This window comes from Mustela nivalis, assembly GCF_964662115.1.
Source record: "Mustela nivalis genome assembly, chromosome: 14".
Classification (NCBI taxonomy): domain Eukaryota; kingdom Metazoa; phylum Chordata; class Mammalia; order Carnivora; family Mustelidae; genus Mustela; species Mustela nivalis.
This window is the reverse complement of record NC_139033.1, coordinates 175,025-190,153: the sequence shown is the minus strand read 5'-3', so window position 1 is coordinate 190,153 and position 15,129 is coordinate 175,025. Positions and strand designations below refer to the sequence as shown.

Here is a 15,129-nt window from a genome sequence, read left to right as displayed (position 1 = left end):
GCCCCTGGTCTCTGAACAACTTGGAGGGGTATTATGGAAAAAGGCAGTGTTGAAAGGTTATGTCCTGTGATTGCATTTGTGTAACATTCTTGAAAGGACGGAGTTGCAGAGCTGAATAGATTCACAGTTGCCAGGGCACAGGGTGTGACTCTCAAGGAGCAGCGTGAAGGAGATGCCTTTGGTGATACAGAAGGTCTGTCTTCACTGTGGTGTGAAGGCAACAGGAACTGACATGTGGATATGACGGCATAGAACCACACACACACACACACACACACACGCACACACGCATATAAAGTCAGGACATCTGAACAAGGTCTGTGATTGTGCCGATACCCACATCCTGATCTTGATACTGTACTGCAGTTTGTTAGAAGCTATCATTGGGGGAAACTGAGCAAAGGGCACAGGGGACCACTATTTTTGCAACTGTTCTGTGAATCTATGATTATTTCAAAATAAAACATAATGGTCTAGTGGAGGGGAGGTTTCTTAAGACACAAGGAACACAAACCATAAGGAAAAGATTGATAAATTTGACTACATTTAATAAAATGCTTATTTCAGGGGTGCCTAGGTGGTTCAGTCAGTTGAGCATCCAACTCTTAGTTCTGGCTCAGGTTGTGATCTCCTAGATCGTGAGATTGAACCCCAAGTCAGGCTCTACTCAGTGCAGACTCTGCTTGGGATTTTTTCCTCTTTTCCTCTCTCTCCCCCTTAGCCCCTCCTCCTTTACTCACAGGCTCTCTCTAAAAATAAATAAATCTTAAAGAAAAAAAAAATTCCAAACACCTTATTTCAAAAGACACCTAAGAAGGAAAAGATGTGCCACAGAAATGTTAAAGGATGTTTGTAACACAGTAAACAAAGTAAAGGATGTTTGTAACGCTAATGTTCAAAACATTTTTAAAACTCCTATGAAGAATAATGAAAAATAGAACCTAATTGAAAAATGGGTAAACACTCAAACAGGCATTTCATGAAAGAGGAAATCTAAATGGCTAATAAACCTGGAAAAGCACACAGCAATATTGTCCAAGAATGCATAACGAAACTGAGATGCTACCATAAACCCTGTGGATTGACAAAATTTTTTTTAAAGATTTATTTTAAAGTCATCTCTACACTCAATGTGGGGCTTGAACTCACAACCCTGAGATCAAGAGTTGCATGCTCTATCGACTGAGCAAGCCGGGTGCCTCTGGATTGACAAAATTGACACAGCTTTTATATCAGTGTTCATGAAGATGCAGAACAATGGGAAGTCTCACATTCTGCTGGTACAACACTTTGGAAAAAGGGATAAAAACAGCATTACACATTTGGAGATGTACGTTCTCTACAATCCAGGTCCATATATATCTCCCACAGAAGTATAGTCCTACATGTACCAAAAGACATACCTTTCAGAGTTTTTTAAGAGCCAAGAACTAGAAATAACTGAAACATCCATCACTAAAATACTAGATAAATAAATCATGTGTATACAATGCATGAATGCTACACAACATGGGAAATCTTAGCAGAGGCATGCACGTTGACCTAGCTGACTCACAAGATTGAGGGAAAGAAGAGAATACACCATTAGGGTTCATTTACATGTTCAAAACCAGACAAAACACAGCTCTTACTTAGGTCTGGGAACACACACAGGGCATGGAACCAAAAGCTAGGAGCAGTGAGCACTGAAGTCCAGGGGAAGGAGGGGCCCATGGGGGCTCCTGGGGGGAAAGGCAGTGTTCTCTCTCTTACCTGGGTTGCAGCTACCCAGGCGGTCACTTTAGAATTCTACGTGGATGCGGCAGACATATTTCTGAATTTAGAGCTCCCGTGGGAGGTGGTGGCAAACATAAGTGCTGGAGTGAAGGGCAGAGGGTGTGGCCCAAGCGCTTGGGTTCTCTGATGCTCTACCTCCACTATGTCGAGGCCAGGGGGCCCCTCTCTTGGCCCTGTTCATCTGTGAAATGTGGAGAAGGGTGATGTGGATGTGCTAAAGGTAAATAACAAAAAGCGCAGAGCCCAAATGGACCTGTTTTCCTGCCAAGAGGAGGCCTCCCTGCCCCTAGGAAACAACCTGCCTGCACACCCTGGTCCCTGTGTCTGGACTTGGGTAGGATTTCATCTTGATTTAATTGGCAGAAGCAGGTCAGATTCCGGCTTCTAGCCTCCGTGGGGAGCTCTCTCTCTCCCTACTCTGGGAACGGGTGAACTCCCTGTCCATGCTGTGCTGGGCCCTGGAGCCCTCCTGCTTCTAGCAACAGGTCCAGGGCTGCTCCTCCCAGTAGGGCTGACAGGGTGTGTGTCACCACGGAATCTGTGAGGTCCCTGAATCACGGAAACTGGTGAAATGGGCAACATCCTCCACTCAGATCAGTCTTATTACTTGAGCAGCAGTTACCGAGAGTTTCAATTTCAAACAGACTGAAAAGGCTGGAAATATTTGTGGCAAAAGTAAGGAGGGGAAAGACGAAACACACATGTTGTCACGTGGATCCTGTTCCTCTAAGCCTGCCTGGGGTGGGCAGGGGACCACACAGACATGGGCATGGACCTTCCTGCTCCACCACTCCCAGGCAGGAGGAATGGTAGGACTGCAGGGCCACCAAGCCTGCTGCATGTCTCCTTCCCACCTTACCTCTGCCAAAGTCACAGCTGGCCTTCATCCTCCTCTGCTTCCAGAAGCTCTGTCACCTGCCCATCCCTCCAGCCACCTTCCTTGATAGTCCACTGTGCCAGCAGAGCCCCGTGATGAAGAACACAGGCCCTCTCCTCTAACTTCCTGCCCTACCACCAACTGTGCTTTGAGGTCTGAGCCTCAGTGTCTTCATCTGCAAAACAGGGGTAGTTTCAGTCCCTACTTTATGAAATGGTATAGGGCACGGTGGCTGTGCACAGTATGTGCTGGCATTCACTCAGCCCTCATTCAGAAAGGAATAGCTGGGGTGCAGTGGGGAAGTGTGGAAAGGGCCAGGGCCTGGGAAGAGGAGGGCTGGAAGAGGGAAGCCCATAGTTAAGTGTGGAGCAAGGGGAGACTCAGGCCAACCTTAGATCCAGGATCAGAGTGGGGGTTCAAGTTAGACTTCAAATCTTCCCTGTTTGTAAACTGTTCCAGGCCCATGAGCCATATGGGGCTTGCAGGACTCCGCCCCAGCGAAAGACCATGGCTAGAGGTGGAGTTCCGAGGGGGATGGGTGCAGAGCTGGCTGTGGGGAGGGCAGGACACAGGGGTCCCTGTTACAAGAGTGGGGAATGGGGTGCTTGAGAGGGAAGAGAAGGGAAAGAGAAGTCCCAAAAGACGGGAGGGGCTGGAAGGGGTAAGAAGAGCGATTTTGGAGGAGAGGCGGGTCCTTGGAGATAAGCTGCATTTGGGGGAAATGGGGCAGAGATGTTCCCATCTCTTGGGTCTGGGAAGGTGTGTAGTCAGGAAGCTGTGTGGCAAGAGCCTGGGCAGGAGGGAAGATGGAGGTGAGGTGAGAAGGAGGGAGGTTTGCACACGCCTCTCCCTGTCCCTCCTCCCGGCAGCAGCCCCCACCCCACCCCAGGGGAACCTGCTCTGTGTTGAGCTGACCATGCCCTGGTAAAGCTGTGGGGGAGTCTGTCCCACCTCCCATGGCCCTGGTTTTTGGTGGGGTACCTGGCTGGCCGAGGCACAGACCACAGTGTCCTCTGCCTGGCGTCTGTGGGCCACAGGGCCCAGTTCCTCGACATTCCTGCACACCACCCTGTTGGGCAGCAGGTCAGCCTCGGGTGTTGCTGAGCTGTCCCTGTGTTGAAGCTGCCCCTGCACAGCCCCATGGGTGAGAAAGCACTGCTCGTGGTCCTTGAGAGCCAGCGGACTATCCTTCTAGGGGTCATTTGGCAAACGTTGGTGGGGTCCCAGCCCCCAAGGGCTCAAGGGTGAGACAGCCCTGCTTGGGGGGCCCCATCTTAAGAGTCACAAGCTGACTGTGCCGCGTTTATCCCCATAGTCTCATGTCATGCATGGGCACCCCTCTGATGCCTGAAATGGACCCTGGGGAAACGTGGCACCCCCCCTGGTTTCACCTCCAATGAGGCCACGAGGCTCTGCAGTCCTGGAGTCCTGGAGGGGCAGGAAAAACCAACTGGGTCGTTTTGTGTGTATGTGTGTGTGTGTGTGTGTGTATGTGTGTTTTAAGATTTTATTGATTTATTTGACAGAGGTCACAAGTAGGCAGACAGTCAGGCAGAGAGAGGGGGAAGCAGGCTCCCCGCAGAGCAGAGAGCCTGATGTGGGGCTCAATCCCAGGACCCTGGGATCATGACCTGAGCTGAAGACAGAGGCTTTAACCCACTGAGCCACCCAGGCGCCCCCCAACTGGGTCATTTAAGAGAAAGACGAACTGGACTACTGACAACTCACAGGCCCCTCCTCAGCATAACTGCTTGGGGAGTAACCGTCCTCATTCCCGCCTGCTGCACAGGGACATGGTGAGGATTACAGGAGTCAATACCCATCCGGACCCCAGCACAGCACCTAGCACAGTCAACAGCTAATACAAGCCAGTTGTAATTATGAAAAGCAGATGGCCAGGAGGTACATGGTAGGGTGCAGTGGCCTATAGTATACTGCGGGCCAGGGACTCCGGGATCCTGACTGTGTTCCAGCGAGCCATGCTGGGGATGTGATGTGGGTGCCCATGAGAACCCCAGCCTAGGAGGAACCTCCGGGTGTGAGCTGATGTGTATGGGGCCTCAGACAAGCTGGCTCCCATAGTATACTGCATCTCCCCCAGCCTTTGTTGCTTGGAAAGGCATGTGCGATGGCCATGCCCTGCTCCTTCTGTTTGAGAGAAGAGCCCCAAATCACCGCTCTAGAGGAGAACTGTTGGGGACTGAGGGTGGCCCCCATGAACCCAGATATACCCCACCATCCCTGTGGGAACCTGTGCCATGGGCCTTGCTCTGAGAGTTAGAAGACTGGTGGCCTTAAGAGACCAAAGTAACCCTACAGACCCCTCACCTGGTAGAGGAGGTGGAAGCACTGTGCCTGGCTGGCTGTCGCTGAACTTGAAAAATAAAAGTTCAAAAATGAACACATCATGGTAAGATCAACGGAGTGGACAACAGAGCGCAGTGATGTGTAGTTTCTTTTAAGAGAGCTACTTGCTAATAAGCAGGAGGGGGAAAAAGGTCTTCACTCCTGTAAATTGACAAGAGCCACCAGGGTGCAGACATATTCACCTCGGTCTCATTAAAGATGACCTTACAGGAGAACTTTCTTGAAACTTTGGCGGAGAATCTGGAAACATCACCTAACAGCCAGGAAACACAGCATTACCACAAAGATACTGCAGAGCCTGTTTATTGCATAACTAGCAGGCACAAATTTCAGAACGATCTTACAACGCTTACAGGGTTGTACAATAATTACAGGAATAGAATGTACAATAAACATGAAAGGTACAGAATAATGGGTCACATGGATAGAACACATTTAAATGAAAGGCATTTCGTTTTTCCTATGCAGCATTTTCTTTCATAAAAACAAGGGTGCCTTTCACAGGGGACAGGGAGAGAACATTCTAGGATTGGAGAGCTCACAGCCGCTGTGGATAGACACATGCTCGTCTCACTCTTGGTTCTGCAGCTTCAGTCACTCCAGAGGTGTGTGTCTGTGGTTCCAATTGTGCGAAACGCTGTATTTGTTCTTTGGCAAATAAGAACTATTTGCGTTCCGAGGCAGAGGAGGACTTCAGGGCGGAGCTGTCTTGGTCGGCAAGTGTCCGTTTCATAAAGTGCACTTCCATCCTATCAGCTTGTGGCCCGGGGGTGGGGGGCGATTTGAGAACGAAGAGTAAAAAAAGTACTTTAGAGAACGCAGGCATTAGTGCAAGGCATGGAGCACATGTGCAAAAGGTGGTGAATGGCCGTCCAGGCAAGGTGCGGTTTGCCAGCGGGACTGTGTCGCAGAAGAGGCTGAGGAAATGTGCAGGGTAGTAAAGGAGGCATCTCACTCCACCCAGAACTACTCTCTGGAGTCCTGGCACTGGGTTCCCAGAGCAAACGTCTATGGTGCTCTTGCGATTGGAAACGCTCTCTGGTCCCTGCACTTGTTGACCTCCTCTAGGGGCACAGAGACAAGGTCTTTCATCACCTGTTGAGTGTTGCAGTAAAGATGCCGCTGCATCGTGCCCCCGACCCCAGACGACTCACTATTTAGAAGTCTGTCCTCCCTGGGAGGCTGAGGCACCGACTCAAGATGGCCCTTCCCAAGCCAGGTGTTTGTCAGAGAGGGGAAGAGGGACAGCGAAGTACGTGCAGCACGCAGACAATGTTGTCAGATGGTGCTGGAACTTAATTTAAGGTAGATGTCCCCTCAGCATCCGACAGGAACATGGCACTTAGGATTGTGCAGACAAGTGGATGAGTCTTTTGGAGATGTGGACCTTTCCCCAGGCTACTCAGTGCAGCGAAATCCAGCAAAAGCATCCACACCCCAGGACTTAGTAAACCAACACCATCATGGTGCTTCCTTCACAACAGCATCCGGTCAAGCTATGAAGATATTTGTGGGTCAAACAGTTCTGTGACAAGACAGGCTTATTTAGCACACACTGAGGCAACTGTGATTACTCTGACTTCTTCATGTGTATGAATGAAGCACTATGGGACAGACTGTATGGGTAAGATGAGGACTAACAGCAACTTGACACAGGGTAGGGGCGGCCAGGGGACACATAAGGCTCGGAAGTAAACCAAGCGTGGCCTCCCCACTGCAGTAGACAGGACCCCTCGGCAGAATCTGTGAGCTGGCTGCCTAGAGACTACAGCTCACCCCCGCTGTGTGCTGTGAGAATGTTTCGTTGCCAACATTTATAAATAGAGAAATGGCAAAAAACTATTCATATTTCTGGTTATTCTTAAAAAAATCAAAGCTCTGTCAACCCTGGGCCCACTTTTCCATAAGGTGGCCCAAGTGGAGCTGGAGAGCTACTGTCCCTCCTGGGTGTGCCATTGCTCCCCCACTGGTCCTGCGGCCCTGCTCTGTACCTGCCCACTCCATTCATCTCCATCAATGCTGCCTGGCCCCTCCCGTCCACAAAAACACCACAAGAATCAGGGACAGGGACATGCTTTACCATTCAGAGCAAGAAAGGTAGTCTTAGCAGTTTAAAAAACCAACGTCAGTATGTTCTAGAACCTAAACCTGTACTTTTGTAGCTTCAGGATAGCTGGCAGTCAGCTAGAGCACTCTCTCTGAGGAATTTATGAAAGAGGAGGTCTAATTTTTAAGTACCAGTGAGGTAATGGAGGAGAAACAAAATCAGATTGTATAAACCTTACCTTATAAGAAGTCCTTAAAGGTGATGAGATGTGCCAAACAGGCCGTGGGAGGAAACTTTAAGTGGTTAGAGGGACTGAGTTCTGGGAGAGAGATACATTACCATGTCAGGGAGTAGGTCATTTCTCTTCCCACAGTTTATGGCAGTGGTAGCTGAATGGGGTGGCACAGAATTAGTCATGGCTTGTGGGACACGGCATGTTTGCCACATGTTTGTAATGACACATCTAGTTTCCTGTGGGAAGGCAGAGCACTGAGCCGTGTGTGATAACATGGCCGCACTCCTACCTGGACAAAGCCAAATGACAAAATGACACGGGACGTGGGGGATGAGTGCTCACATGGCACCACGGGGACCTCAGGATGACAGTAAAAGAGACGGAGGATCCAGACAGAAACATCAAATAAAAGAATATCTAACAAGATAAAACAGTTAAAAGCAATGAAGCAGTTCATTGTTTCCTTCTAAGAGAGACTGTCACACTACTTTTAGAGAGGAGCAAAGTCCTTTCTCTACATCCGTGTTTGTAGACCCCCCTACTAAACTTAGAGATTCTTGCACTAGGGCTGGAAAATTCGCTTATTGCACAATGCTTGCTTGGGAATAGATGAGGTGGTTTTTTTTTTTTTTTTTTTAAATCCAACTCTCCCCAGAAAATGTTTCACTAAAAATCTCATTTATAATATTAACCCTAAACAGGCAGTTTTCAAAGGGCTGGAAAAGGTCTAACAAACCTGAAACAATGAAACTATGCACTTGGGAGGACTATGACCATCAACTCAACAACAGTCACTGACAGCACGACAGAACATCAGCAAGGAAACTGGCAAACAGGCACAAAATAAGGCAAGTGGGTTAAATTAATAGTTGAAAATTTGTTAGAAAACATGCAAAAATAATACTGAGTTTTTTAAAAAAAGTTCTAAACTTTCATTAAATGTTTGTTTCTGTAAAAACTGGCAGAATTCCACATCTCAATTTGAAAGTGGACCTTAAAAAGCCAAGAAAATGCAAGGGCCGGGCACTGAGCTGTTCAGTTGTTGTTCTCTTTGGTGGTGATGGTGACCAGCTGCTTGGCAGCCTTGGCGATGTCGTAGGCGCACTGGATGACCTGCTGCGTGACCAGCTGGATGTCCGTGGGCGGGCCGGGCTCCCCAGGGAGGGTCTTCTTGCACTCGGACTGGAGTCGGTAGGCACTGGATGTCAGCAAGCGCAGGGAAGTCCTCACCGTGTCAGACTTGGGTTTCTGAACGGAAGAACACAGTCGCCTGTGTGAGCTGCATGGTGGATATCCAAGCACAGGGACAAGCATTCCTGTGAGGACAGCTCAAGCTGTTCCATGGGGCATGCAGTTTCATCGTGCCCTTTCTCAGTGGGGGTGCTCAGGACATGGCAAGCTGGGTGGCCCACAGAGAGACACCCAAGTGCTCCGACTCAAATGTCAAAGTGTACGCAGTGCTGTTTTAGGACACCCTAGTCTGAGCTGGTTTTTCAAAAACAGTAACCCGCTCGGGTGAGATATTCCAGATACAATTTTAATCTATTTCTGCTTTGCCTTTCAGCACTGGGCTCACACATTCTTGCCTTATTAAAACCAATATTCATAGGGGTGCCCAGGTAGCTCAGTTGGTTAAGCGTCTGGCTTTTGGTTTCAGCTCAGGTCATGATCTGACGGGTCCTGGGATCGAGCCCCGAGTCAGGCTCCTCACTCAGTGGGAACTGAGATTCTCTCCCTCTGCCCCTCCTTCCCGACTCTCACGCATATGCATATGTGCACTCTCTCTCTCAAATAAATAAATAAATCTTTACAAAATAAAACAAAAAAAGCCCACTGGTATGCATGTAGGACAAAATGATTTCCAGGTCCCTATGACTGTTTGCATATTTAAAAACTTGTGCTAAATAAAGGTTAATATAGTATCAAGGATCCTGAAGAAATTTCTTTCAGTTCATTTAAAAGGGTCTGAACCAAGTACGGAAGCAACTTACTTTGGGGAATAATGCTGCCATTTCAGTAACGGCCACGTGTATCCTCTCCGAACAGGGGATATAGCTGCAAGAACATTGAAGAGGTTATTCAAAGACAGCAGAAGCACGAAGTACTGCAGAGATGGAGAGAACTCATGGGCCAGAATGTACTCCATTTATATTCCCCCAGAGAAGGGGTTGGGGCCACTGCCAGTGGATGCCATGCCAATAGGAGCAGGGTCCCCATCCTTTCCTGAAAGTTCAATCAATCTGCTACAGTCTCCAGGTATGGAATGTAGGCAACACACAGAACTAGCCGGAGAAGCCATAGCCAGCCAGCCAGTCTGTGACTGCAGTCCCACCACTTCTGGGGGGGTCATTAGATTCTCGTATGCTTCACCTTTCTCAGTTCTTGAGAGAGAGAGGATTTCCACACCAAGGTCACAGAACTTAAAAATAAAGGACTGAAAAAAGTCCTTAAAATTCAAAGTGGTGCTTACACCTCAACATCCACACTTTGGTTAAAACTGATGGACACATCTCAACTGTTGGGGAATCAAAAGCTTTACTTTGGGTAAAGAGGAAACACTGAGGTCCGCTCTTTTTTTGGATCACTCACCCACTTTCTCATGAAGCTGCCATGACTTTGCTTGTAATAACGGGCTAGGAGTACAGCCAGCACTTTCTCTGCCTGCTTAACAAGCTCTAAGAAGACAAAGTGCATGGACTCCGCCTGTCCTCCTTCTTTCCTCCGGGCACTGGCATCCTAAGGGCCATGAGATGGATGAGAGCTGAGAGCTGAGGGTTCGGGAGCACTGAGAGAATGCCAGCTCTGTTCCCATTTTTCAAAAGAGGAGAAACTGAGGCCTGGAGAAGCAGAGAATGTGTCCAAGGTCCCACAGTCGGTGAGAGGAAAGCTGAGCACAAACCCAATTGTCCAGCATCTGAGCCCCGGCCCCTTACCACATGCCACAGGCCTCTTCTGCTATCAGAGACACAACACATTCACACCCTTCTTTAGAGCAGGCCACTTTTCATTCATGACTGGTGACTCTAACTTCTTAGATGAGGAGAACTGCAGGGATGGAGATTTGGGCTTCACTCGGCTTCTTATTCTTGGCACTGGGATGTGCAGCATATGGGGCTGGTTTCCCACACCTTCAAAATATTAGGCTCCCACCCACAGTATGTGTTACGAGGTCCAGAGACAAAGACACGCTGAAGATAGACAGAGCAGCAGCTCTTAGCCAGCATGCTACCACTGGCCAGGGCTCTGGTTTCAGAACAACTGACCCACAGAACTTGGGGCGGGGGTGTGGGGAATGGGATATGAGAAAAGCTCACTAGCAGCCCGTTTGCAGCATGTTAAGAAATATGGTGTGAATATGCAGGTATGGCCTTCCACAAGCGCCCATGGGGCTGTTTTAAAATTTCCTTTCCAAGACAGGGAATGAAATCTCATTCAGCAACCAGCTTAGCACTTAAAGTCCTCAAGTAAAATTCTTTCCCCATTTTTTAAGTCATAAAGTTGGCTTCTGCTTAAACACTGTCTAATAAGCAACCTCTGTATTTCATCTTTGTGAGAAATCTAGTCTCAAAACTAAGACTGGCTACATTTTAGATTTCAAGAGAGTGGTTTATATTATCTTTAAATTCTTCAAATAAGCGATCCTGACTTTTACCTTTGTGAGCAGTTAGAACCATACTCCATAGAGTAACAAAAAAGCCAAGGCAGAGGGAGTCATTTCCCTTATAAATGAAAGGGTGACAACCCATCTGGACACACAAACACTCAGGGAAAAAGGCTGTGTCTATGGCAACCACTGTTTCAGCCATAAATCTTACTTGAACTAGTATGTCCATTAATAACACGTTAACAGAGACTCATACCTGAAAGATTTTTGCTTAGAGTTTTCCTTTTGACCCAGAGATATAATTCAGTCTTCCCTCTGCTACACAGAAGACAATTTTCTTATGGAAACCTCCCCAAAACTCTCTCAGTACGAAATATTTTAGGAAGTCCTCAATGGGCCACAAAAGAAAGCACATGCAGATAAATGAGAAAGTCATCCTCCTCCTCCTCACTCAGGGGAGTTCATGTTCACAACTTCAAGGTGTTATCCTTCCTCAAAAAAAGGGTTTTGTGTGCAATATGTAGTACTCCTGAGTTGTGTCTTTGTGCACGCATGTGTGCATGCATGAGAGACAGACAGACAGGCAGGCAGGGAGTGGGGGTGGAGGCCCAGGGGAGGATCAGGCTGAGGCCAGGTCAGGAGCTGTGGGCAGCTTGCCGGGCTCAAGGTACCAGGGCGAAGCCTGAAGGTGTCTGTGTAGGCTGCTGGTCTACTTGGGATGAGCATAAGCAACAGATGAACAAGAGGAGAAGGCATGGGTTTAATCAGTACAAGGCAAAATTATAAAGTAGATGTCTTGTATATGTCAGTAACCAGAGATCTTAGAACATTGTATAAGTCATAAAATACTAAATCTGTAGATCAATTATGATTTAAACTAGAAGAGTGAACTAATGACTAAACTCTGCATCATTCTCTCATGCTCTTAAAAAAATCAGATCCTGAGGTTTTTGAATGGGTTTGTACATCTTAAAAACAAACAAACAAACAAACAAACAAACAGTACCTTATTGTGGTCTCTGAGGCCAAAAATGGCTTCTGGGCAGATATTTCTGACAACTACTGAAGAGAACAATGCAATGTAAATATATTTTTTGGTTTGAAATACAGTGTGGCACTTCTGAACTGGAGTAAAATGAAAAGCGAAGCCTGTTGTCGACTGGTGGGAACGCCTTGAGTGGGGAGGCGATCTCGGTATTGGGAGTCAGTTAAAGACTGCCCTTTGGTGCGCTGTGACATATGTTTACGCAGGGAGCTCCTGAGGCATGGGGGTGTGTGAGAGGGAGGCTTGCCTGGGAAGAGGGGGATGAAAAGCCATGTAATTCTCATGGAAGGAGGCTGAGCAACAGCCTTCCGTTTTTTCTCCGAGGAACCTCCAGCAGTCCACCCAGAAGACGAACTCTCATCCTTCACGAAACACTGTTCACTCCTCTCCTGTTGAGTGGAAGAAGTGACCCTGGGGGAAGTCAGAGGTGTGGAAAAAGGGAAAGGGGAGAGAAGGGGAGTCTAGTCTGGCGGTGCTGGGATCACAGAGAAGACAAAAGATGCTGGTGCATCTTTATGTGGAGTGAGAGAACAAGGAGGCCAAGGAGATGGAGCACAGTGTTCCTTGAACAACTTACACTCTGCCGACTACAGAACACAGTGAGATTGGTCAGGGCTTGTGCCTGACCTCTGCTGCTTTCATAAACTCAATGGGAGGATGTTACATGGGTTTCACGAGTGTCTCTCGACACGGCTGCCCATGTGAAACTAGGACATCATCCCGAACAGTGACCGACTCATCACAAGTTCTCAGAATTTGTGCTCAGTGAACAAAAGGTTGAGCTCGAACAAGAACCAGTCCCTTCTTCACCATAAGAAATAACTCTGCAGGGGCCGCCCAGGGGGCTCAGTCGATTAAGCGCCTGCCTTCGGCTCAGGTCATGATCCCCCCGTGCTCGGATGGAGCCCCTTATCCGATCCTTGCTCAGCGGGGAGCCTGCTTCTCCCTCTACCTGCCTCTCCCCCCACCCCACTCCTGTTCTCTCGCTCTGACAAATATAAACAAATAAACAAATAAATTCTTAAAAAACAAAACAAAACAAAACAAAACAAAGCAAAACTGCAGGATGTGGTTCTGCTCAGAGTAAGATGCCTCTTACTTCAGGAGCACAGTATTATTTGGGTGTCAGTTAGATTCACTTTTATCTGTAAACCACTTTGTTTCCTAGATGTTCACACATGCTTGCACACATGCACACACATACATGCACAAAAAGGAGACCTAAGAAATCAAATTTGTGTCAGGATACCTTTTAAATCAGACAACTCTGCTCTAGCTAGAGAGACCACAGGGAGCACAGGGGTTGGAAGAATCAACCGCAAGCTCTAAGGAAGCTTCTTTCTTTCCTCTTGATATCCAGCACCAGGAATAGGACTAACCCTAACTAGGCTGCAATTCTATTTCTAGAGGCATCTGTTTCCAAAGCACTTTTCATAAGAACATGGAAAATGGAAAATACCAAGTAAAAACAAAAAAAACCCCACTGAAATTTACAAATTGTTCTTAAGCCTGTTACACAAACTGAACTTTAAAAATAACAGCATGCTGAAATAAACCCAACCCATCCTTGTTGGTAATGGAGCAGCATCTCTTTCAGAGCATGTGTACTTTTCCAGGTGGGATTTCCAAACCCTCTTACCTGTCATGTTTATTTTCTTGAGCTGCTCTCAAGAGCTCCTGTATGTTTTTGGTGATCTGTTCAGTTTTCCGGATGACGTCTTCCGTGCTGGGGAGGACGGGGCTTGGGGCTGTGTGGGGTTCTGCTGTATCTGGTACTGAGCCGTCGCCTTGCCACACCATACTCCTCTGCCTTCCCTTTCTGCCTGACCTGTGACCATCAGAAAGTGCCTACATGTGACAGGTGCTTCTCAGCTGCCTCTCTGCTTCTAGGAGCCAGTGCATGTGCACCTGCTGAATGCATGAGCTGGCTGCTTATGTGGTTTCCTATATCCTGTCGGGCTGGAGACTCACGGTGAGGCTGCTTCCTCAACAGGCAGCCACAGCTCACATGGCGGCTGCTTCATGCTACCACAGGGCTGGAAATTATGAGTCTCAGAGAAAGGGTCAAGATGGGGAAAGGGAGGAAACAAGTGGAACAGCAAGGATGTGCTGTTACAGAGCTATCCTTAAGCCAGCTCATCCGTTGGGCTACAACATAGAATGTGACCTCATGTTGACTTAATACTGATTTTAAGCACATTACAGCCTCAGAGACGTGTATAATATGCTGGTAAAAGAAAACCAGGCCCCTGGGGTAATAATAGGATAAGAGGTTGAACTATGAACTTATGCTTCCATGTTTTATGACCTCTTGGGTCTGAAAATACAGAGCAGGCACGTGGGGGATAAAGTGCGTCTCCTGAGCACGGCTGCTAGGTCTCAAGTTCAAGGGCCCACCCCAGGGCAGTTCTCCTGCAGCTGTACCCTGTGTCGTCTGGGTCCGTGTCATTGGGGGTGTTGTCATAGTCACTTTCAGGCGTGCTGTTCTGCTTCTCCAGCCTGGATGCCTGCAAGAGAGAAAGGCAACACCCATTATGTTTCAAGCATGAGACATTTGGGAGCCTTGCCTAGGAATCAATACCTATTAGGCTATGTGACCTTCAGGCCCCAGATCTCACTTGGGACAGGAATGAACCCTTTATTGAAAATTTAGTAGAAGCTGAATAGTAGATCCAGAAATGATTTCTCTCCTTCTTGGCACCATTTTCTTCTTAGCTCAGTGGCAACTCCATAAACAGATCCCTGGTATAAACTAACGCAGACATGTGAGGCAACAAACTATATTTAGTTCTCTAAGGAGTATGGAGTTTAACTAAAATACAATGCAACACAGGGTAGCACTTACATACTCAAGACCTTTGGTGCTAGAAGCCGGCTGCAGATTATCTAGTCTAATACCAGATGAGAAAACAAAGGGCCAAAAGAGCTAAGGGACAACACCAAGGCCACAGAATCAGCAAAAAATCAGCACCAAGAACCTAGGTCCCGTCTCCTACTAACTCCAGTATTCCATGCCTGGGGCCCTGAGGATTGTCACTGCTCAGAGCCCTTAGGGCTCTCCAAGAACTGCCCTCAAAGACAGTTGGTATGAGCCACACAAGAAAACTGGTATTACTGTTGCATGTTTTTTGTGAACCAAAATGGATTAATCCAGCATGACACTTGGCTTTTATGTTTC

General features: G+C 47.8%; 1 protein-coding gene across 38 annotated transcripts in view; it reads right to left on the bottom strand.

The window, feature by feature from the left end:
- Positions 1–5,307: 5,307 nt before the first annotated feature.
- Positions 5,308–15,129, bottom strand: part of GIT2 (GIT ArfGAP 2) — a 51,010-nt gene continuing 41,188 nt past the window's right edge. For all 38 annotated transcript variants that reach the window (XM_082700069.1, XM_082700052.1, XM_082700073.1 and 35 more), the window contains 4 exons: positions 14,376–14,458; positions 13,591–13,779; positions 9,294–9,357; positions 5,308–8,550 (listed from right to left, as the gene is read on the bottom strand). In XM_082700069.1, coding sequence (XP_082556195.1) covers positions 8,338–8,550; positions 9,294–9,357; positions 13,591–13,779; positions 14,376–14,458 — 549 coding nt within the window. In that variant the 3' untranslated portion in view covers positions 5,308–8,337. The remainder of the gene's footprint in view (positions 8,551–9,293; positions 9,358–13,590; positions 13,780–14,375; positions 14,459–15,129) is intronic.